Raw genomic sequence first — 26,678 nt, 5'->3', positions numbered from 1 at the left:
TGGAACTCACTCTTTGACCAGGCTGTCTTCAAAACTCACAGAGATCCACTTATCTCTGCCTCCTGCGTGCTGAGATTAAAGGTGTGTACTATCATGCCTAGCTGATTTTGTTTTTTGGGGGTTTTTTTATTTTGTTTTGGTTTTGGTTTTTTTGTGGCAGGGTCTTACTCTCTAGCTCAGACTAGCTTAACACTCACAAGATAGCTGATTTCTGATCCTTCCACCTCCCAAGTGCTGGGATTATTGGCATTCACCACCACAGCTGACCATATTAGAACAGAGTGAACATGTGGCAGAACTTTGTAGATGTTGGTCCAGGTGTGGTGACGTCATCACTGATGGTCCACAGCGATGGGACAAATGTTTTACTGTCTTGATTTTGCATGTGGTAGTCATCAAACCATATATCATCCTCACGGACAAAGCTCCTTGGAGCTCTGTCCCTTGTGAGTGTATGAAAGACAGAAAGGTCTTGAGAGCAGTATGTTCTGTGGCAAAGAATGGCTGCAGTGTCCGTGTGCCTCGCGCGATGGAGTGAGACCTGAGTCTTTCAGGGTTGGCCGTCTGGGGCCAGCACCCTGGTGGCCACGAAGGAAATGCAGCTTGGAATCCTTCTATGGCGGTGAGTTTGTCTGGGGTCCCTTGAACGGGGCCACCCACTCACATGTTGGGCCCAGTGGCGCTTCCACGCTTCCCCGGGCTGGCACAGGCACCCCAGGCTCAGCCGCTGTGGACTGAGCAGCCCCAAGGTGTTTTGTGTAGCAGAACAATTTAAAATAATTAGAAACTTTACAGAATGTCTTTAAACACACTGGTGTGGGCCTTAAGAGCAGCTCCTATTAGCAGGGACGGCTGCTGACTGGCGAGGAGAGGCACTGATATAAGCTCCTTGATTAACTAATTTGAATATCTTTGGAGAACAAATTCTGAATCTCTTTCTATTTTCTCCTATTGTACTGGCTGCACATCTGCTGGCTAGGGGTGGGGGATGGGAGCGAGCTCCATTCCAACCACTCCCAGCCTGGGATGGGGCAGGGCTCCTGTGAGTGGCCACTGTGATGCTTGGCTGGCGGCTGCCTTTCAAAGAAGTGTCTGGGTCTAAGCGAAGCATGTAGGAAGCACTATGATTTCCCTGCAAGTCCCTAGAACTTACTGGGGACAATTCCAGGATAGAGGATGTCTGATCCCATTTGACTGCATGTACGTGCACCCCACAGCCACCCCACCCCACCACCGCCTCTTCAATGTTTTCCTTTTGGTTAAAGGAAGCCCCTGCAGCCCTGCAGCCGACCCCAACGTGTTGGCTGGGTGAAACCTCCCTGCGTTTTTTCTATAGGCATCTCTAGTGAGGGACGATGGCAGGCCCCCTTCCTGGAGTCTGTGGAGTGTAGGGCTGTGCACACAGCAAGCACATAACTCCAAACTTAATTCACAGACTACACTGCAACTGGCAGGCCGGGTTCAAAGCCTCAGTGAGTGTTTGCAAAACCCCAGCAAGTTTGTTTGGTGTAAACTGCACTGTGGTGAGGTCTGTCCTGAACTGGTTGCCAGTCATTAAAATTGGGAGATTTTTCTATAAAAAGCTTTGGAATGTGGAGCGGGAGTTAGCTGCCCACCCCGGGCCGGTATGATATCACCAGGTCAGAGCTGAACTCCCACAGTGGGAGGACAATGTTTCCACTTGTCCCTGCTGGCCCCTGGCTTTTATGCATGGATCACCAGCTGGACTCTCATTCGCTGAGCCCAGGAGGTCTGCCAGGGGTAGGTGGGCCCTCCCTAGATGTCCCCCAATGACTGTCACATACAAGTGTTACTGAAAGCACATTTGGTACAGCTGTGACCTGTCATACATGCAGCCCTGGGTCCCATTCCCAGCATCATGCGAATTGGTGATAACGAGTACTCCCAGCACCTGGGAGGCGGGGGGAGGAGTCTGAAAGTTCAAGGGCATCCTTGGCTACTTAGCAAGTTCAAGGTCTGTGCAATCCTGCCTCAAAAGTGAAAACAAGAAAAGTGTGTGTGTGGATGAGTGAGGTTTCCAAATCTCCCTGAGCGAAGTCCTCTCTGGTGAGGACACTCGGCATATCAGGCAGGGCCTGGGCTTAAAGATGGCCGAAAACCCGGGACTTGGTTGTATCTTCTTGAGTCCCACCCCCACGAGCTTTTCTATCACCCAGCAGTCTTTTGTTGTTAAAAGCTAGTTCTGTCCCCTTGTATCCCTCTCCTGTCCCCCCACTCTGGTATTCCAAAGACTCATAGTGTTGTTCACCTCCCCCCCTCCCACCCCAGTCCCAGGGCTTCAGCAGCCACTGGTCCAAGCCATGTTTCCTTCACAGGAGGCCTTTTTTGTATATTTAGTTTGAAGCTGTTAAAAACTAATTAAAAAAAAAAAGAAGAAGAAGGCTGGAGAGATGGCTCAGAGGTTACGAGCACTGGCTGCTCTCCCAGAGCTCCTGAGTTCAATTCCCAGCACCCACATGGTGGCTCACAACCATCTGTAATGGGATCTGATGCCCTCTTCTGGGGTGCAGGCATACATGCAGACAGAACACCCAGACCTAAAAGATAACATTAACAAATACGTTTTTTAAACAGAAAGGAAGGAAGAGAAGGCTGATGAGGACGCTGGTCCCATAAAATCCTTTCTGAACAAACCCCAAGGACCAAGTAAAAAGCCAGGTACGGTGGCACACTACATGCACGCTTGTCATCGGTGCCAGGAGCAGGTAGGCAGGGATGGGCTGACGCTCTCTGAGAGCCTAGCCAGCCAGCCTGAGCTCAGGCTTCAGGGTAAAACCCTGTCTCTAAACAAAATAAGGTGTGGATCCCTGAGGGAGGACATCCAAGGTTGGCCTCTGCCCTACGTACACCACACACACTCACACACATACACACTCACAACAACACAAACATGCACACATATATGCACACACAACATACACATAAACACACACACACCACATTCACCTGCCTTTAAAATCTTTGCCTCCCCCTCCCTCCCTGCCTATTGCCTTGTTTTAAAAACGGCTTAACCGGTTTGCGTTATTTTTAGAAAGATGCCTGGCATGTCAGCTGACAGAACCTGCATCCCAGGTTTCCACCTGGTGGGAAAAGACAGGTTCTAGACCTGGGACCAAGGACAAAACACTGCTTTAGACTAGGAGCCACCTGCAAACGACCCCACTGGTCCCCAAACACCTCTAGAAAAGCCAAGAGTTGAAGGGCAGGGATGGGATTTCTTTTCAGAATTGTCTCCAACATCACAGGATGCGCTCGGCACCCAGAGCTGAGGCAGGGGAACCATCCAATTCCCATTCCAACACTTTGCACCCCTGAGTCCAGAAGTCCCTACTGCCACCCTCTGCGATACAGGAATGCTAGTGACAGACTGAGACCTAAGTGTGTGACTGTATAATATTTGTTATCATCTGGATAGCACAGCATGGACCTGAACAAGGAGAGATCTAGAGAGAACTCTTATACAAATCTTTCAGAACCTGAGTGGATTGCATCTGGCTTCTTGTGAGTGGTTTTGAACAGCTTTATTGAGGTGTAATTTAGGTGAAATGGACCTACTGTGTGCACACTGTAAAACTGACCTACTATGTGCAGATGGCCTGCTGTATCTGGGTTGGATATTTATGGAGTTGCAAGGCCTTTGTGCCATGCGCCTAGAACAGTACAGTCTCCCAAAAGGCCTTTTGCATCAAGTTATGATCCCTCCTGACCCTGCCTAGTGCATTCCTGCTTTGAAGGATTTGCCTTTCCCAGTCACAGTAACAGGGAGGGGGCTCCAGCCTTCACCCCAGCCCTGAGCACCATGCTACCAAGGCTACCATGTTGTTGCATGGGTGGATGCTTTGTCCTCCGTGTTGTGGAGTACCATCTCGGTGTGTGGGGAGCCCATGCTATCTGTCACTTGTGTGTGTGTGTGTGTGTGTGTGTGTGTGTGTGTGTGTGTGTGTATGAGTATGGCCCACAGAGGCTAGGAGATCCCTTGGAGCTGGGGTTACAGGCTGTTGTGAGTGACCGTGTGAGTGCTAGGAACTGAACTCTGATCCTTTGCAAGAGGAGCAAGCACTCTTAACCACAGAGCCATCTCTCCATCCCTGGGGCTCAGGTTTCCAAGACCCACCTTGGCTAGGAGAATCTGCTTTGGAGATGAGGGAGCCCGCCTCTCCCCCAGAAGATGCCAGAATTGTGGAGATAAGAGGAGGTTGTTGGTGGCAGCACGTCCAAATGTCCTGGGGTGGGGAAGAAGGGGTCTCCATAATGTCAGAGCCATGAGCCCTAAAGAGGAATCTGATTTAGCTTGCGACGGTGGCAAGTGAGTGAATTTTAAGCCTGGAAGAGGCAAGAACTGGATGAGGTCTGAGCAGCTAGTCCCGTCTGCCACATGAGGGTGGGCGCCATGAGAGGAGGCAGCAACCTTGAAATAGCCTTCGCTCGCTCGGGGAGGGGGTAGCGCTTGGACAAAGGTGGGAGAGTGGAGTCTTAGTGGTGGTTTCTGGAGTCTTAGAAGTAGTTAAGAGAGTGGCTGGGTTCCTCTGTTCCTAGTATCCTCATGCAGAGCTAAGGAAACAGATCAGGGGCCTGTGTGAGATCAATGGGCTGTAAAGCAGCTGGGATTCGAACCCAGGTCTGCCATCCCGTGGTCCTGCCCTGTTCTCCAGAACAGCCTCTGGCACTTAACCTGACACCCAAACTTCACTCCATCTCTCCAGTTAAAGTAACATCTACCCAATATTCTTCCCATTTCTCAGATCAGGAAACTGAGGCTTAGGCAGCTAGAGGAGCTGGCAATAGGATTCAACTCTATCCATACTCCCAAACCTCTGCCTGAAAGTGCACTGGATCATGAGTCTGCCCTGTAACCCTGGACTAGCCAGGCTGGGTGGAGGTCATAGTCTTCTGACCCAGCTCCCAAATGTGGTCTTAGTCCCTTAGTTCTGTTTGGACTCTGCCTCTGGTCTGGGTCTCCCATGATCAAGTGTCTGTGAACTGTGTCACCATAAATCTTGGTGTCTGTCTGGGGTGGGACAGAAAGAGGCACAGACATTCACAGACAGACAGACAGACAGACACACACACTACAGGGGATGGAAGAAACCCAGGGCCTTGGGCAGAGGGAGCTGCCTGTGCAAATGTCCTGGGGTAGGAAGATCAATGCACTACCATTGAACTTTAGCGCCAATCTCTATCTTCCTGTCTCCTGTGGGTCTGTCTGTTTTTCCGTGTGTATCTGTAGCTCTATCACGCTGCATAAGAGTCTCCTCATGCATGTATGTGTCTGCATGTGCCTTTGTCTGTGTGCAATCGTGTGCCTGTGTGTGTGTGTCTATGCACGTCCATACTCATAGGGAATTTTCCTGCAGACTATCCTTGGGTGCTGGACATTGTCTGTCTCTAATTCTTCAGTGCTGGCCACCATCTCTAGCTCTCTGTTCTGTCCTCGCTGGTGGACATGAGGGTCCCTGGCACAACCACAGCCTTACCTGACTCTAAGTGACATTGGCTAAAGGTCTGCCTGTCCCCTGCCTGGTCCCCACCTACCCTGCCTCACAGAGCAGGTACAAGGGCAGCTCTGTTCACCCAGCCTCCTAACAAGTGCCCCTCCCCAGCACAGCCCCTCAGTGGCCAGGTGCCTTCACTTTTTCCCTGACTGAATCCCTGGAGCCCCTCCCAGACATTCCCAGCAGTCTGGGCTTCCCTCTTCATCTCAGGACCCTGCCCCAGAACCATCTACCTGCCCAGGAAGCCACTGTCCCCTGCCCACTGCCCTTAGGACTGTCACCACCTTAGTCCTCCACCCCGTGGAGCTGCAAGAGGCACTTGTGTCCCCACCTGACTTAGGGAAAGTGCTTGACAAACTTTCTTCCCTGTTGGCGTCATCATCATCATCGTCATCATCCAATTGTCATATTGCCTTTGCTGCTCGGCAGACGTGAGAGCCTCCCCAGTGGCCCCCCCCCCCACTGAGTCCCTGGACGTTCTTCCTGCCCTCAGCCTCCAAACAGAAGCCAATCAAAGAATGGCTGGAGGGAAACAGGCCACAAGGGCACAGGCATTCCAGATGATACGGTGGGTGATGTGTAGCGAGGCAGGCCAGGGCAAAGCTCTGTTTGGGGCTCCTCCCTGGCTGCAACAGCACTTATGGGGAACACAGACCCCTTTGCAGAGGAAGTGGCGAGGTGTGGAAAGCACCCTCTCTGGAGGAACATCAGTTCCCATGAGGGATGCGGGATCACCACCTGGAGCCCCAGTAAGTGGCCAGCGCATAGGAGGTGCTTGGCGGAGGATGAGTGAATGAGTGGATAAAGGAATGAATGAAGTTAGTGAACGAATGAATGAGTGAATGAATGAGTAAATGGATGGGCAGATGAATGTCTGCATGAACAAAGAAAGGAATCCGTGAACGAAAGGTAAACAATATAGGTAAGTGGCTGGGACAATGGATGATTGATTGCTGTTGTGACCTGTCCCAGCTCTTCCTTTGACAGAGGAAGGGACAGGGTTGTCCAGCCAGCTCACCCCCCATACCAGCCCGAAGCCAAGGGAGAGGAGTCCCAGTCCCTTACTTGATGCCCTCTGAGTGGGACTCTGTTCCCCTGATGCATGCCCGGGGGCGGGGCACTTCCGCAGGGCTGGTTGGGAGCAGCAAGCAGTAATCAAGGCAGGAGGATGCCATCGGATGTGCTGGTGCCAGGTGATTAGGGGTTTGATTGGCGCCCTCCCTCCAGGACCTCCGGGTCCTGCAGTGGCAGGAGCAGCCTGCTTTCCTGCATGATACCTGGGAAGTATCTGCAGTGCTGAGGGGGGACGGTGTGGACAAGTCCAGGGGTGCAGTCACGCTGGTTGGGGGTCTCTCTCATGTGTCCCTTTTCTCAGACATTCATTCACTCCGTAAGTAGTGAGTTCCTCGTGTGCACTGGGTACTCAGGGTGAGGTAGTGGTCCGGGCATACGATCTTGTCCCCGTGGTAGATGCTGGAGAATTCTGGGTGTAGAAAAAGGTGGTAAGTGGCCAGAGAAATGTGTGGATGGCTAGGGGCATGCAGAGAGAAAAACAGAGGACTCAGGTGAGAGGGTCCCCTCTGCTACTCTAAGGAGGAGGTGGGGACGGTTTTGGTAAGAGCTGAGACTCCCAAGAAGGTGCTGGAAAACTCACAGGCCTTCTGAGTGAACAGCACTGCAGGCAGATGAGCAGCAATTGCTAAGGGCCTGAGGCGAACCATGTTTGATATCCTCCGGAGCCAGACAGGACCCCATGTGACCAGAGCAGTGAGTCAGGGGAGGGTTTAGAACAGGGAAAAGGCACGGTGTGTGTGTGTGTGTGTGTGTGTGTGTGTGTGTGTGTGTGTGTGTGTGTGTGTGTGTGTGTAGACCCTTTAGGGAGCAGAACCAGGACAACTGGATAAAAGTTGTTTTGTCACAGGTGTCACCAAGGACATGACAGGGCAGGTGACCTCACCTGCCTCCAGAATCTCCCGTCTAGCACTGTCCACCACCAAATACCAACCTTGACCCCCAGGTGCCCTAAGATCCCAGAGCACCCACCAACTCCCCGGTTGTAGCTCTCACACGCTCCTGACACCTCAGAGGGAGACGAGGCTGGCTCCTCAAAGTTGAACCCCGGCCGCTGAGAGGCAAAGGGCTGGCCACCAGCTTGCTGGCAAGACATGGCTTCTGTCCACCAGCTAGCTAGCAACATGTGACTTCCTGCCCCCTCCCCCAAGTGTCAGCTTGGGACTGCAAGCCAGTGCTGCTTTGGACCTCTGGGAGCCAGAGCTGTGGGAGCTGATGCACAACTTAAGACGTTCCCATTGGCTTCGCTCCATGTAGGACCAGTTGTGCCACACGGGCAGGACCTGGACCAGTCTTTAAGACTGTTGTAGAAACCAAAAATAGTTGTTGAGTGAATGAGGGAGGGAGTAGAGGATGGAAGACAATTGACTGGATGGATAGAAAGATAGGTGGATACATGATGGGGGATGCATGAATGGATGGATGGATGGATGATGGTTGAGTGGATGGTGGAAAGATGGAATGATGGAAGATGGGTGGGTGGATGAATGGGTGGACAGTTGACGGATGGATGGATGGATGGATGATGGTTGAGTGGATGGTGGAAAGATGGAATGATGGAAGATGGGTGGGTGGATGAATGGGTGGACAGTTGACGGATGGATGGATGGATGGATGGATGGATGGATGATGGTTGAGTGGATGGTGGAAAGATGGAATGATGGAAGATGGGTGGGTGGATGGATGGATGGATGGATGGATGGACAGACAGTTAACTGCATGGATGGATAGATGGATGTTCGCTAAGAAGGTAAATGGATGGCTAGGTAGGCAGTTGATAGATGGAGTATAGGTGAGTGGATACATGGACAGAAGGATGGATAGAGATAGACATATTATGGATGAGTGGGCAGATGATTGGTGGAGAGGATGGATAGCTAAGTAGGTGGATAATAGATGGTGACTAGATTATAGATGACATGGATATGTGGGTTGACAGATATATGGACTGACAATTCAGAGTAGGGCTCCCCTAAAGCATGTCCCCAAAGCAGCAGTCTAGAAGGAAGAACCACTGGACATGTAGCTTTGTCTCCTTGTGTGTCTGTGTGCATCTGCATTGCAGGACAGTTCACTCCCTCAACTGTTCCTGGAAATCCACTGCATTCTCAACACTGAGGGCTAGGTGACCTGTGCTGGTTAGGGTAGACCCTATGTGTGCCCTACGAGGGCAGTGGGCAGGATTCAGTCTACACCCAGGCTCTGGGGTTTGGTCTCATTCTGAACTGTCACCCGCACTGCCAGAATGCAGAGAGGACAGCCTGGCTCAGAACTCTTCTCGCAGGCACCGCCCCTTGCCCCAGCCCCAGATAATTGGCCCAATACATCTTGGTGCTGGAAATTTACATACAGCACAGGAAGTGATGGATGGCTCTAGTAAACCAGTCTGTCTCAGCCCAGCGCAGCTATCCATCTCAGTGGGCTGCCAGGCCATCTGTCTTTCTGTCTCCTTTCTGGTGGCAGGCCAGTGTGTACCCTCCATCCTGGGTCATCCAAGGCTTCTCTGCAAGCAACACTCCCCTCTCTGAGCAGCCCCAGAGGCTTGCTCCTCTGGTGTTCCTGGGCCCATGTCCCCAGGCTCCACAGACCTGTCATACAGAGTGGACATTCATCTGTCCCACAGATTAATTGATGGCTGCTGCCGAAGGGCACATCTCACGTTTACTGCACAGACAGGTCGGCTGCAGATATTTTTCGAAAGTCCCTTTTGCACCAGGCATTCTACAGGTACTGACATACAGGCCCAGTCAGTGATCTGAGGTCCCCTCCCGAACCTTTCATTGGAAGACAGTGATGCTGGGTAATTTTATTGTATGACCACACTGGTTCTATGTCACATGATTTGAAACATGGTCTCTCACTGAGCCTGGAGTTCTTTGATTGGCTAGACAAGCTAGCCATGAGCTCCCAGGATCCACCTGTCTCTGCCCACTGCTCGATGGCTGGTGACCCGGTTACAGAAGTACATAGCCTTAATGCCTAGCTCTTTACCGGCTGTAGGAGATCTGAATTCATGTCCGTGTGTGTGTGTGTGTGTGTGTGTGTGTGTGTGTGTGTGTGTGTGTGTTGTAGCAAGCACTGTATCCACCAAGCCATCTTCCCATAACCAGTTAGTGAAGTAAGAGAGATGTCATTATTTAAAGACCAGAAACAACCAAGCTATGATGCTAGGTAACTTTTAGCAGCTCCAGATGCTGGATGCGTGTGTTGGGACAGGATGTGCTAGAAACACAAATGTCCCGAATCTTAGCCTGGACAGCAGATATGTGGTATGAAAAAAGATTTGTTGAGTGTAGTGTTGAACTTAAGAGTTATGCATCAAAAGGAACACACTAAGTCAGGCATGGCGGTATAACCATATAATCTCAATACTTGAAAGAGACCGAGGCAGGAGGACCCAAGGTTGAGATCAGCCTGGCCTACATCATAGCATCCTGGCTCAAAGAAATCTCAAATCAGAGATAACTCCAGGTGTTCTTTGACGATAAATAGAGACCAGACCAGCTGTGGGATCACACACCTGTAATCCAAGCTCCGAGAAGGTGGCACAAGGAGGTTGGTAGTTCAAGGCTAGCCTGGGCTACACAGTGGGCATAATGTGTTTGAAGTCAGCCTGGGCTATGTATATATAAAATATAGACAGTTCAAGTGGAGTAGCATTGTGATCAAAGTCATGCGGAGGGACATGTTTCTGGACTCAAGGCCATGAGGTTGGTGGTGGCTCATGTGTTCTGAGGCCCTGGAAGTCTTGGGGCGGGGATGGGATGGCAGGACCATCCAGAGCTGTGGTACACACCAAGCAGTGGCAAGCATGGGGAAACAGAGCAGCAGCAGAGCCCCTGGTGCAGCCCCCCCCCCCAGCTTCCCCTCTCCCTGCTTGCTGGCTCCGGGTCTCAGCTGCTTCTATCATCTGCTCCCAGCTCATTAAAATTATCTCTTTTTAGTTGCAAATGGGCTGTTTATGGGGATCATTATTTGAATGGTCTGTGCAGGGCTCCGGGCTGTCTGTCTGCTGCTGATGGCTAGTTAGGTTAATCGCATGTGTCTCCTCACTGCCTGGGCCTGGCCCAAAGTCTGGGACTGTGTGGATCATGGCTGGGGCTGGACAGGATAGTCTTGCCGAAGTGGGGCTGCTGCGGCCGCATGCAGGGTGCAGGGCATCTTTGAAGCCGGACTTGAGAATGAGACTGGCTTATGTTTCTGAGACTAGTTCTTCTGATCCCTTGAAATAAATATAGTTCCGAGGGCTTTTCTACGTGTTTATTTTAAAAGCCCATTGTCCGTTCCATTTCTTGGTTTGTTGATTTTCAAGCGCCCATTCTTTCAGAGTACAAGGGGATCCGTTTTAATGTCTCTGGCACCCTGTCTCTCTCTCTCTCTCTCTCTCTGTGTGTGTGTGTGTGTGTGTGTGTGTGTGTGTGTACCTAGCAGGGTGTCCTCTGTACCCACGGTGTGTCTAAGGAGGAGATGAATATCAGCCAGTGTTTACTGTACTTCTGGCAGGGGTGCATTTATGATCTTGAATTATCTAAAACCATCTCCCCCAAACACCGCCAGCCGATAGAGAAAGGGAGCCAAGGACAGCTGGAAAGCAAGGCATTGAAAATTTGCCTTCAGAGTCCACCAAGGAGCTACCCGCACCTCAGTTATTAGGACGGCCTATTATTCACCTCCTAACCCCTGCCTGAGTCCTCTCAAGAAATGTCACTGTGCTCATTGCACAGGGCGATGGACCTTAGGAGCCTATCTTGGTGACCGGGACACATAAGCACTCAATAAATGGTAGTTAGGGTTATTGTGCTTATTGTCATGACTACTGGTGCTTGCATATTTACTGTAGAAACACTGAAAGAATTCAAGGTTGAAGGAGATGCATCAATGAGGCAGAGTGGAGGAGAGCATGGTCTGCACATCTGTGACAGTGTCTGCCCCTTCAGGTCTGTGTAGGAGAGCTGGGCTTGTAGTGTCAAGGGCTGGGAGCTGCTAATGTCTCCTGCCTGGCCTGGCCCTGCTTTGTGTTGGTACAGGCAGCAGGCACCCAGCTGGTCAGATCCGCACCCACCAGCAACCAGGGATGTACAGACAGAGGGAGGGCCCTGAGGTTCACACACTGGCAGCCAGATGTCCCCTGCAAGGCTGTTACCTTTCATAACCTGTGTTAGGTAGGTCTCTGTGTGTGTCTGTGTGTGTGTATGTCTGTGTGTGTGTGTGTGTGTGTGTGTGTGTGTTGCATTCTTGTATGTATGTATGTATGCTCAAGTGTGTGTGCTCATACAAATGTGTCTTCCTCAATGGCTCCACATAGTCTCTCACTGAACTCCAAGCTTACACACTTGGACAGTCCGGCTTGGATAGGGATTCCCCCATCTGGGGTTACCAGCAGGCCACCATGCCTGCCCAGCTTTAATGTGGGTGCTAATGATCTGAACTCCAGTCCTCCGCTTGCACAGCAGTCCTTTTATCTAACAGAGCCATCTCTCCAGCCCCTGGTTGAAGAATTCAGAGCCTGGCTTTAAGCACTGATACCAATAGTGACTGTGTGGAGAGGCTGAGGGTCCTGTCCCCAGGATAGCAACTCATACCTGCAGGTGTGTGAGTGCACATCCGTGATCCCAACACTCAGGAAGCTGAGGCAGGAGCATTGTGACTTATCAGCAGCCTGGACTCCAAAATTTATAAATAAGAGCTCATAAAACTCACAGTATAAGATACAGAATAGTCCAGGGCCCAGTAGTTCATCCCAAATTCCATTCTGTGTCCTGCAGTAGAGCAAAAAATATATTCAGTGGATTTTTTCTCTCCTGCCTAATGAGGGCCTTATCCTCCTGGACCTATCAACTATTGGTAGATCCATTAGAGCTACCATTAGAGATCTATCCATTGTTAGATTCCATTCCTCACTCAGCTCAAAATTCCTCAAGGCTTTTGGACTGAGCCCCCAGGTGGCCCTGCCTCATGCTGATGTGGGAATGTTTCAGCACCTTGGAGAGCATCACCGCCCTCACCTAGGTTTTAGGCAGTGACGGTGGGTGCGGCCTCCCGCCCCCCCCTCCCCATTTTCTCCAAAAGTTAGCTGTTTTCTATAGAAATAGACATCCCTCCTTGAGTTCCCCTCCCAAAAGAGCTCCAGGGCCCAGAGGCTGTCCTTGCAGGTTTGGGGGACCAGGTCTGTGGCACTACAGTAAATTGCCAGCGAGCCAGCGTTTCAGACACCAGTCGGCTTTCACAAAGGCTCTGCAGTGGGTTAACAGTACTTTTATTTCATTATCTAACAGTGAAAGGGTTTCATTGTGTGTGCAAGACGAATGTGTATTAGCGGTGACAAATGGGGTCTTTCAGCACGCTGCCGCACCTCGTCATACATATGTTGGATTAAAGAGTTCGCCCTGGAAATACGCTCCCCGCATCTGCGTGCGCGGTTTTTAATAAATCTGATTGCAGGAATTTATTGCGCCACCGGATTTAGGAAATTATGGGGCTTGATTGCTGCAAATATAATCGGGTGATGTATGCAGGAGGGTTCATCGAGTTATCGTCCAGGAAAAAAAAAAAAAAAAGGAGCCCGTCTCAAGTCAGTGCCAGCCGGTGCAGGCCACATAAACAGAGCGCTCCTTGAATTATGCAAATGAATCATGACAGTGGCTGGTGAATTGTATCCCTCCTGTGAAAGCTTGAGATGGCAAAGAAGGCTTTGAGAGAAGCGACCAGGCACATACAAGCAGCAGCAGCCCCATCCATGGTGCATGCCCCCCCTTCATCCCCCCCCCTCCATTCCTGGTCTCATGAGTCCAAACCCTGGCCTGATTCCTGAGTGCTCACAGTCAGGCTAGCAACGCCGCTCCCCCCCCCCCCAACTCCAATTTGTTTCTTTTCCGTCGGCAAGGGTTCTGGGAACCTTCGGTGATTTACCGCGGGGTATACTCGAGGTCAGTGTGCTTCTCTAAGGCACCTTCATTTTTCCAAAATCTACTGGAATTAAAAAGCCATCTATATCTTAAAAGGCGAATTTATGAGCCTTTAAGGGAGAAAGCAGGAGTTGGAGCGGCGCCCGCCGCTGATGTATGGAAGCTGTCGGCAGCACTCGCGCGCGGGGGAAAGTGCCCATACAATATGCCGCGCGCCGCTATTTTGACACGCTTTGGAGATGTTTTCTTCAGTTACTGACAGGCTTATGCCATCACTCCTTGGAAATTTAAGAGGTGGGACTGGGGTGGGGAGATTGGGAGGCGATAAAAACCTCAGTTTAACTTTATCTGGCCCAGCTCCTAAGGAGCCGAAAATGAGACAATGAGGCACCCACCCTGTCCCGGGGGGTCTTTTGTTTGTTTGTTTGTTTCATCCCTTTGTTTGTTTGTTTGTTTGTTTTGGGGGGGCTTTTTGTTTTTACATTTTTTTATTCATGCCAGGAGTCAATATCTAGCCTTTTCTCAGCCCTGTGAGTTATGAAAACTTGTTCTGAGTGCTGCGTTTACAACAATTCAAAAGCAAAGAGAAGAGGACAAATCTCTCTCTCCCTCTCCCTCTCTCTCTCATTACAGAAGGAGCTTAATTCCATCGCCTGGGAGCTGTCCGTGCCACAGGAGGAAAGCGAGCATTCTCCTAAACGTTTAATTGAACTCCGCCGGGAATTTAAGAAAAATGTGCCAGAGGTAGTGTGCCTGCCGCTACAGCGTTAACTCAGAAGGAATGCAGCTTGCTTTCTCTCCCACTCTGTTCAAACTATATAGTGAAGACTGTAGACATAAGTAACTAACAACAAAAGAAGCTAATTAGCCACAAAGATAAATCATAGCCCTGGCCTGGCAGTCTTCACAGTGTTGGGGGAGGGGCTCCCCAGCACGATGAGTGGAGTTAGGGACTATCAGTGTCCTCACCCAGATCACTCTGGCAGCTTGGATTTGCAGTCAGTCCAAGTGCGGCTCTTTGGTGAAATGGTTGGCATTTGATGGCAAAGACAATTGGGCCTGAAGTTTGGATCGTCTTCTGCCTGCCCTGGGCCTAGGAGACATAACTAGGGCTCTGAAACCTGCCCCTCCCCTCCCCCAGGCTTGGTTCAGATGTAGCAATGCCCAGGCAAAGGAAAACCATTCCCTGTCCCCTAAGGAGCAGACCGGCCTGGACATGTGCCTGTTCTTTTCTGAGGCTCAATGTGAGAATTTTATTTTCCCTCTGCGATCAGGACCCCTGTTGCTTCTCAAATTAAAAAAATAAAATAAAATTTAAGCCGGGCAGTCTATGGTGGTGCACACCTTTAATCCCAGCACTGGGGAGGCAGAGGCAGGTGGATCTCTGTGAGCTCCAGGCAAGCCTGGTCTACAGAGCAAATTCCAGGACAGCTAGAGCTGTGTACACAGGGAAACCCTATCTCGAAAAACAAAGAAACAAGCAAATAAGATAAAATAAAATTTGAAAAGTGACAACAATAAACAGCAAAATGGAGCCCCTGAGCCCTGTGTCACTTAGATGCTCTGAGTGCAGGCAACAGACCCAGGGCCAGGCCCCAGCTCCAGCCAGCAGCCGCAGCCTCTGCCAGTCACTGCTGCATTTGCTGGGGTGTGCTGGATCACAGAGGGCAGCGGGCGGGGCTGACAGGTGTCCTGGGAGGATGGTTGGGGGTGGGGGTGTCATAAGCAACTGTGGTTCCTCAGGGCAAGTTTTGGGATGAGGGCCCAGCTAGAACTTGTTTCTGGGGTAACCCATAAAGCCTTGTGAGCAGGTGTGTACAGGAAAGGGGCTGTCTTGCTGTCGTGGCTCAACAAGCTCAGTGAGGTCTTTGTGAGACGCGGTCACACACAGCTCTGGCTGGCCTTTAACTCCTCATACAGTTGAGAAGGACCTGAACTTCCGATCTTACTCCCTCCATCTTCCAAGAGCTGGCTTACAGGTGTGCACTATTACACCCCGCCTATGTGACACTTGAGGCGGAACCTGGGGCCTTGCCCATGCTAGGCGAGCACTCTGCAAACTGAGCCATATCCCTCGCCCTCCCTTCTCTGGGAAGCACAGCTGAATCCATTGCAGGTCTTCATAGCCCCGCACACCTCCTTTCTCTCTCTGGGCCTCTCAGACCGTCTGTCTTGTCCTCTCTCCCCCAGCATAGTGAACTTACCCTTAACCGTTGCTTCACACGGGAGCCTTCAGGTGAGGAGGGAAATCCAGGCCAGGTTTTCAGCCTGCGAGTTTGACTTACATAATTTTCAATGCTACATAATTATGCAATTACATAATTAGAAGGGATAAATTTCCACTCCTATTATAGTCATGGCTCTGGAAACTCTCTTGTTGGGAGCTCATCCCTCCTGATGGGAGAGTCGTGATAACTTTATTTAAGAGCATCCTCTGGGGGTCCAGTCCACCTACTGCATGTGGCCTGCCTGGTTCCCCCTAGGACTTACACATTCTTGACGGGGCACCCATCTACTTCCCCATCTCATGGCTCTCGGATTGCCATGTCACTTTGAACAGACCAGCACCCGTGGGCCCTGGTACCCCTTTATAACATCCGCGGAGGCTTTTGGCCTGAAAAGTTTAACTTTGTGTCAGTTCCCCGTGTTTCCTCTGAGGCAGTTGGATCCACCCTCCTGCCCAAGGCTCAGTCTCTGTCCCCAGTACCAGCCCCTCTAATCAGTGCTGCGGTACCAGGCCACCTCATCCTGGTGGTTTCCTGCTTCTGTGCATCTAGGCTTGGGACCATGAACTTGAGCCTCTTAACTCCTCTGCCGCTCAGCCTGGCAACCTGGCTCCTGAAACCAAAGCCACGGGCACTGTGTGTCCCCTAAAAACCCACCTTACACCTAGGCAGCAGCCACTCTGGGAAGTCCCAGAGACAGAAGTCAGTGTGGAGGGGTAGCGGGGACCAGAGCAGGAGCCTTGTCCATGGGGAGAAATAGCAGGACATGTCCCCATGGCTGTGGGTTTCCCCATACCCTCCAGCCCCCTACTTCCCTGCCGTCACTTCCGTCCCTCTACTCCTTGCTTGGAGTTTTCCTTGTTGCTTTGCCTGGTTGTGGCAGGAGGAAGGATCCCCAGTGGGTCCCTGAAGGACCCACAGGCTTCAGGGTTAGTGCCTTGGGACACTCACCTCAGCTGAGTGCTGGGGGAGCCCCAGAGGCCACCCCTGGGGTCTGGTCTGGGGAAATTGGGACATCCGGGTGGGTATAGCAGAGCCTACCTGCGTGCTCACAGCATTGGTGAAGTCATTGGTCTGTAATGTAATGGACCGCTACACAACCTACACAACCACAGCCCTGGAAACCACTCCATGCTCTGATGAGGAAGGACAGACAGGGATGGTGTGACTTCTGGTGAAATGCAAGTCCCGATTCATGGGAGATGGCCATGCAGGGAAAGCAGCCCATGCCGTACTTGGAAGGACAGAGGGACTTCCTGGGGGGGGGGCATTTTCCACCTAGAGCTAAGAGTGGAGGATCAGGGCCAGCTCTCCAGCTCCTGCTCCCCTGAGCTAAGCCACAGGCCAACCATGCCACCTGCAAAGACATCATGAAAACCATAACTGTAATATTCAGGAGGCTAAGGCAGGAGATCATGAGTTCAAACCAGCCTGGGCTACATAGCAAGACCCCGTCTCAAAACGCTGAGGACTGGGGTTGTAGTCCCAGCGTGGAGCTTGGCATTCTTCGTTCCGTGCCCAGAGCCATCCTGCCTCCCTCTGCAGAATGCCCAATGCTGTGACATTAAAGGCTCTGAAAAGCACTGTAGAGACAAAACCTGGGCCGTGTACGTGTGCCTGTTCGTGTGTTCCTTACGAAACCACAGTTCAGCCTCCACAGAGGATGATGGTGAGAGGTGCTGCTGGGGTGGGCTTGGGGGGGGCTCTGTGGAAGACCCTCCTTCATCTCTTTTTCAGGGACTCAGAGAGATGGTGGCCCCCGTGCTGAAAAGCTTCCAAGCTGAGGTAAGAGCCTGTGGCAAAGCTCTTGGGGAGGTGAGGGCCCTGCGCACTGGGCTTCCCTTCCCCCAGGCTATCTGAGGTAGGAAGGCTCCTGCTTCCCTGCTAAGCCAGTCTTTCTGAAAGGCCCAGGGGCTACCAGCCCGCCCAGCACATCTACCCCCAACACTCTCAGGGTGAAGCCAGCCTTACTCACAGCCTTTGCTGCCAGCCCACCTGGCAATGGCTGCCCCCCTCCCCCGCCTGCCCATTCACCCTGTGGCAGCAGTGTCCTACTGTCTTTATGGTATTGATAATGGCTGAGAAGATGCTGGGGTGGGGTCCTGCTGGGCTGGAGAGGGGAGCCCATCTCTAATGCCCCACGGACAAGGGCTCCCCTTGAGCTCAGATAAACCCTCCCACACACAGCCCCCCCCCCAGATGGAGGGCAGGGCTCCTGTCCATTCCCCACTCCTCAGAGCCGTCTCTCCCTCAGAACCACATAAGCACAGAGGCAGCAGCTGTGTGTCCATGAACTCTGGTGTGGGCAGGTTTTCTCTAGAAACCTCCATTTCCCTGTCTGCACCATGGGGATAAAGAGACTTCTGGTCATCCTGTGTTGTGTTGGACATGGATAATGAGATTGCAGGAAAGGGGTAGACACACCCATTTGGCTCTCTCCGAGTGTTGGAGGAATGTAGCTGGGGTTGGAACCCTGCCTCTACCATTTACTGGCTGTGTGATCTCAGGGAAGTCATTTGGCCTCTCTGCGCCTCTCTGTCCAATTGGTGGTATTTTTCTCTCTTTCGTAAGATTGCGGGGAGCAAGGAAAATAACAAGGAAGCGTTTGGAACAGTGTGCTGGGAATTAGCTGGGAGTGGTGGCGTCCACCTATGATCCCAGCACTCGGGAAGGTGGAGGCCACCCGAGGCTGGTGGAGAGACTGTGGCTCCCGTTTGCGGTAGAAGACTTGAATGTTGGAAGTGATGAGAAGACCCGAGGCGCAGCCTCATGGACGGCGGGGCCTGGGATTTCAGCCCTGCTCCTTCAGCTGTGTGGCCCTGGAGAGAGAGGTTCTCTGAGCTCTGGGAACCTCAACTCCCCTCCTGTGACACACAAAGCCAAAGTTTACAGATCCAGTGAAGGAGCATCGGGTGGCAGGTGGTGCGTGTGCGGACAGTTGTTCCCAGGGACCTCTCCTGCCGCGCACCCACAGAACTTACCTCGACTGCCTTCCTGGTCATCACCTCACTGAACTGCCATGGCTGCAGGTCCCTCCTCACCCCTGTGGGGAGAGAAGCGGCCACAGAGCCAAATCAAGGTGACACTTGAGCATCTCTGTCAGGGCTGCTCCTGCCTTCCAGTCCAGCAGCCTTGGTGTGTGCAGAGTTGCTAATCCTCTCCCCGAATCCTTTTTCCTGCCTATGGGAGGTGTGGTGGGGAGGGAGTGGGCTGGGTCCACTGTGAGTCAAGTCTCCCTTGATTGCTGAAGGGGACAGTTTAGAGCACACACACACACACACACACACACACACACACACACACGCACGCACGCACGCACGCGCACACACACACACACACACCTCCCCAGGAAAACTAAAGCCAGCCGGGGAAGGTGGTTTCCGGGAGCCAGCTTGAAATGGCCAAAGTTTGAAAATCCTTGAGCAGAGAAAGGGAGCCAGCCAGAAAGCCCCACTAATTATAAAAGTTGCCTTTATGAAAGATAATTCAAAGCAATAATTTAGCAAACATAATCAAGGCACGCAGATGAGGCCGCTGATGGATGGATTGCAACATGCAATTAGCGGCTCTCACAGTTACATGTCATTAACCCTCCACGCACAAAAATTATTTTCTCATTATTAGCTGAAAAGGTAAAATTAAGCTGACTAGACACTAAAGGAACAAACCACAATTAATTACCTTCATTTATTACAGTCATTATCTTAGAGTTATTTTTGCTTGGAGACAGAGAGATGCAAACATCTAAATTAAAAGTTTTGTTTTTTGCTAAATTTGAGGTGAGACAGTTCCAAGCAGTGTGTGCACCATCTTGCCCCCTAGACCTCAGGGCCACACCAGCAGGCCCCTCGATAGCAGCTTCCTCTTTGGAGGGTGGGGCCTGTGGGTTGCTCTTTGGGCCCTTTGGGCTGCTCTGGAGCAGAGATGGTCACCTGAGCCTAATGAGAACACAGCAGTTTAGGGATGGTTCCTGTGATGGACATATGTGACTTTGGCAAGTGACTTGCTGTGTCTGAGCCCCCTGGGATTCTGAGAGCCAGTGAGTTACTGGGTGCCAGGTGGCAGGCATGTCACTAGTTTGCAACATGGCACTGTATACCTCAGCCTCAGCCAACAATGTCTTCCTCCTCCTCTCAGGAACTGAGGGAGTTCATGTAACCACCACTTTGGAGCAGGTACCAGAGGACAATCCAGATGGCTGTTGAGTCTTTGCAGGCATTTATCATTCAGCAAACATTTAGCGGGCCTAGGAGGATGGAAAAGTGGCTTGGGAGTACAAGGATCCAGGTTCCATCCCTAAACCCTCACTGAAAACAGAAAAAAAAAAGCTAGTTGTGACTTGCTCTTGTCACCCCAGTGCTGAGGAGGTAGGGACTGATACAGAGCTCAGAGGCTCGCTGTCCAGCCTGACCTGTTTGTCAAGTTCTAGCATAGTGAGAGACCCTGCCAAAAGAGTCTAGGTGGGCAACAGCCAGGGAGTGACCGAATTGTTCCCTGAGTCCACATGCACACATATACACATGCATATAAACATACGTAGACACACATACATGTGCATACACACACACATGTGCATACACACAGGCGCGCACACACGCTCTTACCTCCAGCGTGTCAAAAGCAGTCTGATGTCACCCTCGGGAGGGCTACACAGATTCGTCACCTCTGCCCCTCTTGGTATGGGGACAGTTGGCATTTTTGCAGTACTCTCAAGGACTTCCCGGGGAAGATAAACCAACCTCTCACTTGGCTCTCTGCACTTGGCTCCCTGCAGATGTCCTTGGGTCGTACAATCTTTGCATTAGGCTCCCATGGGGCTACAGAGGGCTCGGGGCTGGTGAGACACTGTCCCTACCCCTGAGGAAGTCCTGCCACCATCTCTTTTTTCTGGGGTAGTTGTCTGGAGCCCAAGGGGACCTGGTGTGTTCTCTCTGAACTTGTATTGCCAGACTTAACAATCGTCCCAGTGATGGCCGCAGCCTTTCATCCTGTCCCTTATCTGTCTGTATGTGTCCTTGAGTATCCCCATCAAGCCATGACATCTGTGTCTCTTTGAACCTGGACCTGCTGTCACAAGAGCTCAAGGTGGCCCTGAGCCTGCTTGGTGGTTCCACATCCTGACATGTCCTCGTGGCCAGGACATTCCCTGCTGGGAGAAGCCCAGGTCACAGTGCTACCCAAAGAAGCAAGAGCAGGAGCCAATGGCTGAGCTCAGTTGACAGCAGGCCCAACACCACCACCTGTGACCTCCTAAGAGCTATCAAGGAGAGTCCAGGCACCCTGCCAACCATGAGCAATTGTGCTGAGGGGTAGATAGGAGTGTGGTTACTCCAAAGATAAAGGGGTACCCCACATTAGCAGTGAGCCTCCCCTCTCCTCCCCTCTCCCTGCTCATCCCCACCGAGCCCCTTTGGTGGAGTTGATTCTTGTTACAATGGTTCAGTGTACATGCTCTCTCTTCGTATAGAACCACAAGCTTTTCCTCCTGGCTCCAGAGAATGGTGGCAGGCAGCTGGGTGGGTGTACAGATTCTACTGCCCTCACAGGCCCACCCCAGCCTGGCTCCTCCCACCCCAGCCTGGCTCCTCCCACCCCAGCCTAGCTCCTCCTACCCCAGGGAGCTGGCATTCTCTCTTCCTTCTGCCATGGAAGTCAAGTCCAAGGTCCCCAGGAGCGATGCAGCCACTGGCCACTTACCCAACAAAGCATGTGGCTTGTCTTTACACATCTCTCGAAGATGGGGTGGCTGGATTGCTCAGGCCTTGCAGCTGGCAGAGTATGTGCGGACCACCACTGTAGGCTGAGGGTGGCTTTAGAGCAGAGGCGGGACTAGCTCCATCCCTCATTTTAAGTGGACTCTGTGGGTGCCACTCAGGTCTCCTGACTTTGACGATGACAGCAGAGACTGTGGGAGCTGCTGGCTCTCGCCTATCTGTGGCCCTTCCCTGCCCGTGGCCCTTCCCTGCCCGTGGCCCTTCCCTGCCCGTGGCCCACCTGCCCGTGGCCCACCTGCCCATGGCTCCCTGCTCTATGCCTGTCCTCTAACTCTTTCCCCTTACCTGGGATTTAAGCCCAGATCTCATTTCCACTGTCACTGTAGCTTCCTCCCAGGCTCCTCTCTCTGGCTTTCCCAGCACAGGTTTGACCCCTTTGGTCCCCATATAGAGTTCTAAGCAGCTGACAGGGCCAGGAAAAACTGGTCCCTACCATTGGGACCCCCCTCCCTCCTGCGAGGACAGGGTGCAGGGAAAAGCTGGCCTGTGGAGCTGGCTGGCTGGCGGTTTCGTTCCAGAGCAGCTGCCTTCTTGGCTGTGTAACCTTAAGTGAGTCACTTAACTTCTCTGGGCCTCTGCTCCTTCCTCCCTTCAAAAGACTTTTATTTATTTACATTTATTTGCTGTGTATGTGTGTGTGCGCGCGTGCTGTGTGCCTGAGTGTATGCATGTGTTTGGATGTGCACATGCATTACATCTCATCTGTGCAAATCAAGCGACAATTTTCAGGAGTCCTTTCTCTCCTTCCCCCTTGTGGGTCTCTACTTTGAATGAAGATCTGAATCACGACTGTCCCGGGAAGCCTGTGGGCAGCTCAGTGGGCTGATGCTGATACAGGGAGAATAGAGGACAGAAAAGAAGCTGGCCATGCCACAGCGTGCCTCCCACAAGCCTGTGGGGAAGCCCCCACTCACCCATTCCTCAGGTGAGCTGACTGAGGCTCAGCCGTGGCCTACAAGGCCTGACTGAGGCAGGGACAGCAATGAGTAGGCCTCAACAGTGCAAGCCAGGCACAGCCCAGATCGGGTGTACCCTTCCGTAGGTCTCAACAGGCTCGGGAGACAAAGCGCTTGTCCGGGCCCACCCAGCCCTCTCTGCACAGCGTTGAGGGTGGGAAGTCCAAGCCTCGGTTTGAAGAGTTAGTCCAGTGCCTCCACAAGCTGGGCAGCCCATAACATACACTGAAGTGAGAGTTTAATTCGGGGCTGAGTTACATGAATCCAAATGCCCAAAAGACAGGAGGGTCTCCTGCCCCGTGAGTCAGGTGCAAGAGGCCCTTCCATCCCCGCTCCCTGCCCACCTTCTCTGGGGGTATCATCCTGGGGACTCTCCTGTCTCCCTGGCGGTCTTGCCAGCTAGAGGCGAGGCTCCCACTAACCCACATGTCCATCTGGATTTGCTGTCAGCCCACTGAAGCATCCTTGGGCTGTGATGCCAAGTTACAACCAAATTAAGAACCCTCAGCCATCCTCTTCGATTCGCTCTTTCTGCCTTATCAAGTAAATTATTAATGCTCTTGCCCTCCAGTTGAGCAGATACTTGCAGCCATTCCCGGGTCCTTCTCATTAGAAATAACATCATCTAAGGAAGGGTATTGATTGACTTTTTTTTTTTTTTTTTCCTTTTTTAATCTTGGAATCATGGACGTGAACCACATATTTACATGGCATTCCCTTTAACTCAAATTCTTGTGCTTTATTTTTGTATTATTGATCTCTTTTTTTGACACGAATTGCTGTTTGGCCTTGTGTGCATGTTGTTGGCTTTCCACCTGGCAAAGGAACTGGCTGCGCCCGGCCACGAAGAGCAATGGCTCTGGCCGCGTGGCAAGAACATTCCCGCACATTTAACAGCAATTAGTCTACCTTGCTGCCCAGACGCTCATGTATGAAAATTTACAAGCCTTTTAATAGACTGAGCTCTGGGACAGGCATGCCTGGCGCCAGGCAGATGAGGCAGGCCACCGGGTGTGTGTTCATTGAGCTGCTTCCTCTGTCAGACTGGGGTGGGGATGTAGTGAGGAAACTACTGGAAACAGAGACCACGCACTCCAACAGGGGTTGTGGTCACTCAGCACAGTCATACATTCAGCTGCTCAGCTGATGCTTATTAAGTACCTACTGCATACTAGGCATGGAGCTAGGTGCTGGAGGTACACGAGAGTTCAGGTGCCTCCCACGCCTAATGCCCAGAATGGAGCAGAGTGAACATAAACCCAGGGCCATACAAACCTGAGTTCTTATGGTGGCTGTGCTTGTGGCCAGGTTCCCAAATGGGCCTCAGTTTCCCTGACTGTAGAATGGGGAATACATAGCACACTTGGTGAACTATAGGCGAATTTGGAGGTGAAGTGCCCAACCCCATGTGCCAGCTCCCCACCTTCAGTGCCCAGGAAAGTCTCCCTAGGGCTTCAAAACTGAGTCCTGAGCCGGGTGGTGGTGACAGCACACACCTCTAATCCCAGCACTGGGGAGCCAGAGGCAAGAGCACCCTGTACCTCAGTTTACCCAGGACTGCCTGTTTAGATGGGTCCATGTGGACCTGTGTCCAGTTCTGTGAGCTCAAAGGGGTCTCTGGACTGCAGGCTGTAGCCTGTGGCTTTGGTTCAGAAGGGCCCAGCTAGCATGGTGACACACACATCACCTCAACACTCAGAATGCTGGGGAAGGAGGGTCGGGAGTTCAAGGCCAGCCTGTGCTACAGAGTGTAAGACACTGTGTCATCGTGAGTCAAGAGAAGGAAAGGACTCCCATCCCCCCCTCACTCTCCCAGCCTCTCTCCTGAGTCCCAAGATCTTCACCAACTTAGTATTTCTTGATTCTTCTCTTCGGTGATTACAAAAGCCTAGCTTCAAACCCCAGTACTTGGGTGGTGGAGGCAGAAGGATCAGTTCAAGGTCTGCCTTCGCTACAGACGAAAACTAGCCTGGGCTATAAGAGACCCTGTCTCAACAATATCAATAGTAATAATGATTTCCGCAGCATCCAGAACCACTCGGGACAGAAGAGGGTGGTGGTGCTGGGCTTCCGAGCCTTTATATACTCTGTTCCTTTGCCCCCAGAATGCTTTTTCTTCCCTAGCTCCATGTGTAAATGTCCACACGTCCTGCAAGGATCCATCCAAATGGCCTTGGCATGAAATTCTGTGACTGGCCTGAACGATATGTGTTTCTTCTTCGCCTGCTGGCCCTGAGAACCACATATCGGTCCCTCTGCTTCTCTTCAGGGCTGACAACATATGATACCCCCTCCCCCGCCCCATTACAACCCTCTGACAACTTTAGCCACTCCTGGCATGGAATCAGGATCCCTAAGCATCCATTTGAGACTCTCTGCCTTCCACCCTGCCTGTCCTTGCACCCTCCCCTACCTTCTTTAAATACTTCCTTAATCACCCCCCCCCTCAGGGCATTTGCACTTGCCCCCACCTGCATTACCCCCTTGCTGGACTCTGCCCTCCACAGGCAAGGCGTTCTGCCTGAGCACTGTGGCATTCTGGGTCAGGTGTCTTTTGGTCACAGACTGGTCTCTGCCTGGGAGGGTGTTCGCAGCCTGGCCAGGATGTCCCCACTAATCGCCCACAGCACCCCCCCTTTGTGACAGCCAGAGACAGTTCAGGCTTCCGAGACACCTGCTGCTCCTCCAGAGCTCTGGTCACATGTCACTCCTACAGGGAAACGGCTGAGCTGAGACTCCTGGTCCCCTTCATGCGCCTTTCACAGGGCTTGGCACAGTCCCTCATTGTGTCTATTTGCCTAATTATTCAGATGCCGCAGACATGCGAACTGTAGATGCCTGTGCTCCCTCGTCCCTCACAGTTCCCACTCTACAGGAGCCGGGGGAGCATTGATGAAGAGAGTATTGATTGACATGTGATTAGATTGGTAGACACTGTGCTTGGTATGTTTGTTCCAGGCAGCATTCTGAGCAGTCTGTGGTTCTGTGACCTCCCTAAGCCGGGAACTGTCACTGTCAACCTTTCATAATACAAGCAAGAGATGAGTAGGAAGGGGTTGGTGACCTGCTCAAAGCCACACAGCTGCTTCTAATTGGTGTCCCTGCCCTTTAACCATGATTTATTGAGCTCTTACTATGTGCCAGGTCATGAGGCTAAAGTATAGAGCAGGAGAAATGCAACCCTAGGTTATACGCGTGTGCACACACATACATGCGCACTTGCACACGAGAGGGAAAGTGGCCCCTTTTTTCAGGCAAAGAGATCTCCAGAGATTGAGCAGGATCACACAGCCAGCTGGCAGCACAGTCCTTCTTCCTGGCCTTGTATGCTTCCCACGTCAACCCTGTCCATAGGGCAGGGACACTTTAACAATCTAACCAGTCAATTATAATAATATTTTTCTCCAAATGTTTAAAGGGTGGAGGGGGGAGTTGGCATGCTAAGGTATAATCATGGCTCAGAAGCTGAGCTGACATTAGTTATTAATTAGGCCATTATGCATTCCACGGTGATAATTGCTTTGCTGTGAAGTCACCAAGCATGAAACGGACCCGGCAAAGAAACGCCATCTATCAATCCTTGGAGCCACTGCGCAACTCAGTTGCTCACCTTGAGCTAGTACCTCAGCCAGCAGGAAACAAAAGAAATTAATGATGCCGATGATAGGCACTTGCAAGCCAGACCCTTCCCTTATCCTGGCCCCAGGATGGTTCACTGGCTGGTTCCAGGGACAGCATTGAAACCAAGTGAAAAAATGGCCATTTGTCTTGGGGACATCGTTTCCTGCGTCCGCTTTCCCACCTTGTCATCTGTGGAGAGATGATGTCACCATCTCCTCCATCACTACTCTTGGCAGTGATGGGCTAGGGACTATCAGAGGTGGCCTCTCCACCTGTGTTCTGCTTCACCCAGATTCTAGCCCTGCCCTTGCTGAATATTCTCCATCTGCTCTGAGGCCTGGGGTGGGAGGAGTCAGTAGCAGACACAGCCAGAGTCCAGAAAACAGAGATCTCCGAGGGCAAGCATGCTCAGTGTGTCCCATCTGACGGCAGCTGTCACACTTACGGGACATAAGCCGTGGTTAGATGCAGCCCTCGGTGTTCGGTGTCTTGGCAGATGGTCCTATGCTGCCTATTTTACAGATGAAGGTTGTCCAGGATGATTCGATATTGGTCCCACAGCTGATGGTGTCACTGAGATTTGAACCCAGAATCCTGAAAAAAAGAAAGCAGA

At 51.9% G+C, this 26,678-nt stretch overlaps 1 protein-coding gene across 1 annotated transcript in view; it reads left to right on the top strand.

Moving 5' to 3' along the window:
- Positions 1 to 26,678, top strand: part of Cux2 (cut like homeobox 2) — a 171,550-nt gene that overhangs the window by 97,155 nt on the left and 47,717 nt on the right. Inside the window, exons 2-3 of the mRNA XM_051176590.1 lie at positions 14,123 to 14,233; positions 17,452 to 17,499. Of these exons, the coding sequence (XP_051032547.1) occupies positions 14,123 to 14,233; positions 17,452 to 17,499 (159 nt within the window). The remainder of the gene's footprint in view (positions 1 to 14,122; positions 14,234 to 17,451; positions 17,500 to 26,678) is intronic.

Source organism: Phodopus roborovskii, unplaced genomic scaffold (assembly GCF_943737965.1).
Source record: "Phodopus roborovskii unplaced genomic scaffold, PHOROB, whole genome shotgun sequence".
NCBI lineage: Eukaryota > Metazoa > Chordata > Mammalia > Rodentia > Cricetidae > Phodopus > Phodopus roborovskii.
The sequence above is the reverse complement of the archived record's forward strand: the minus strand, read 5'-3'. Positions and strand labels throughout refer to the sequence as shown.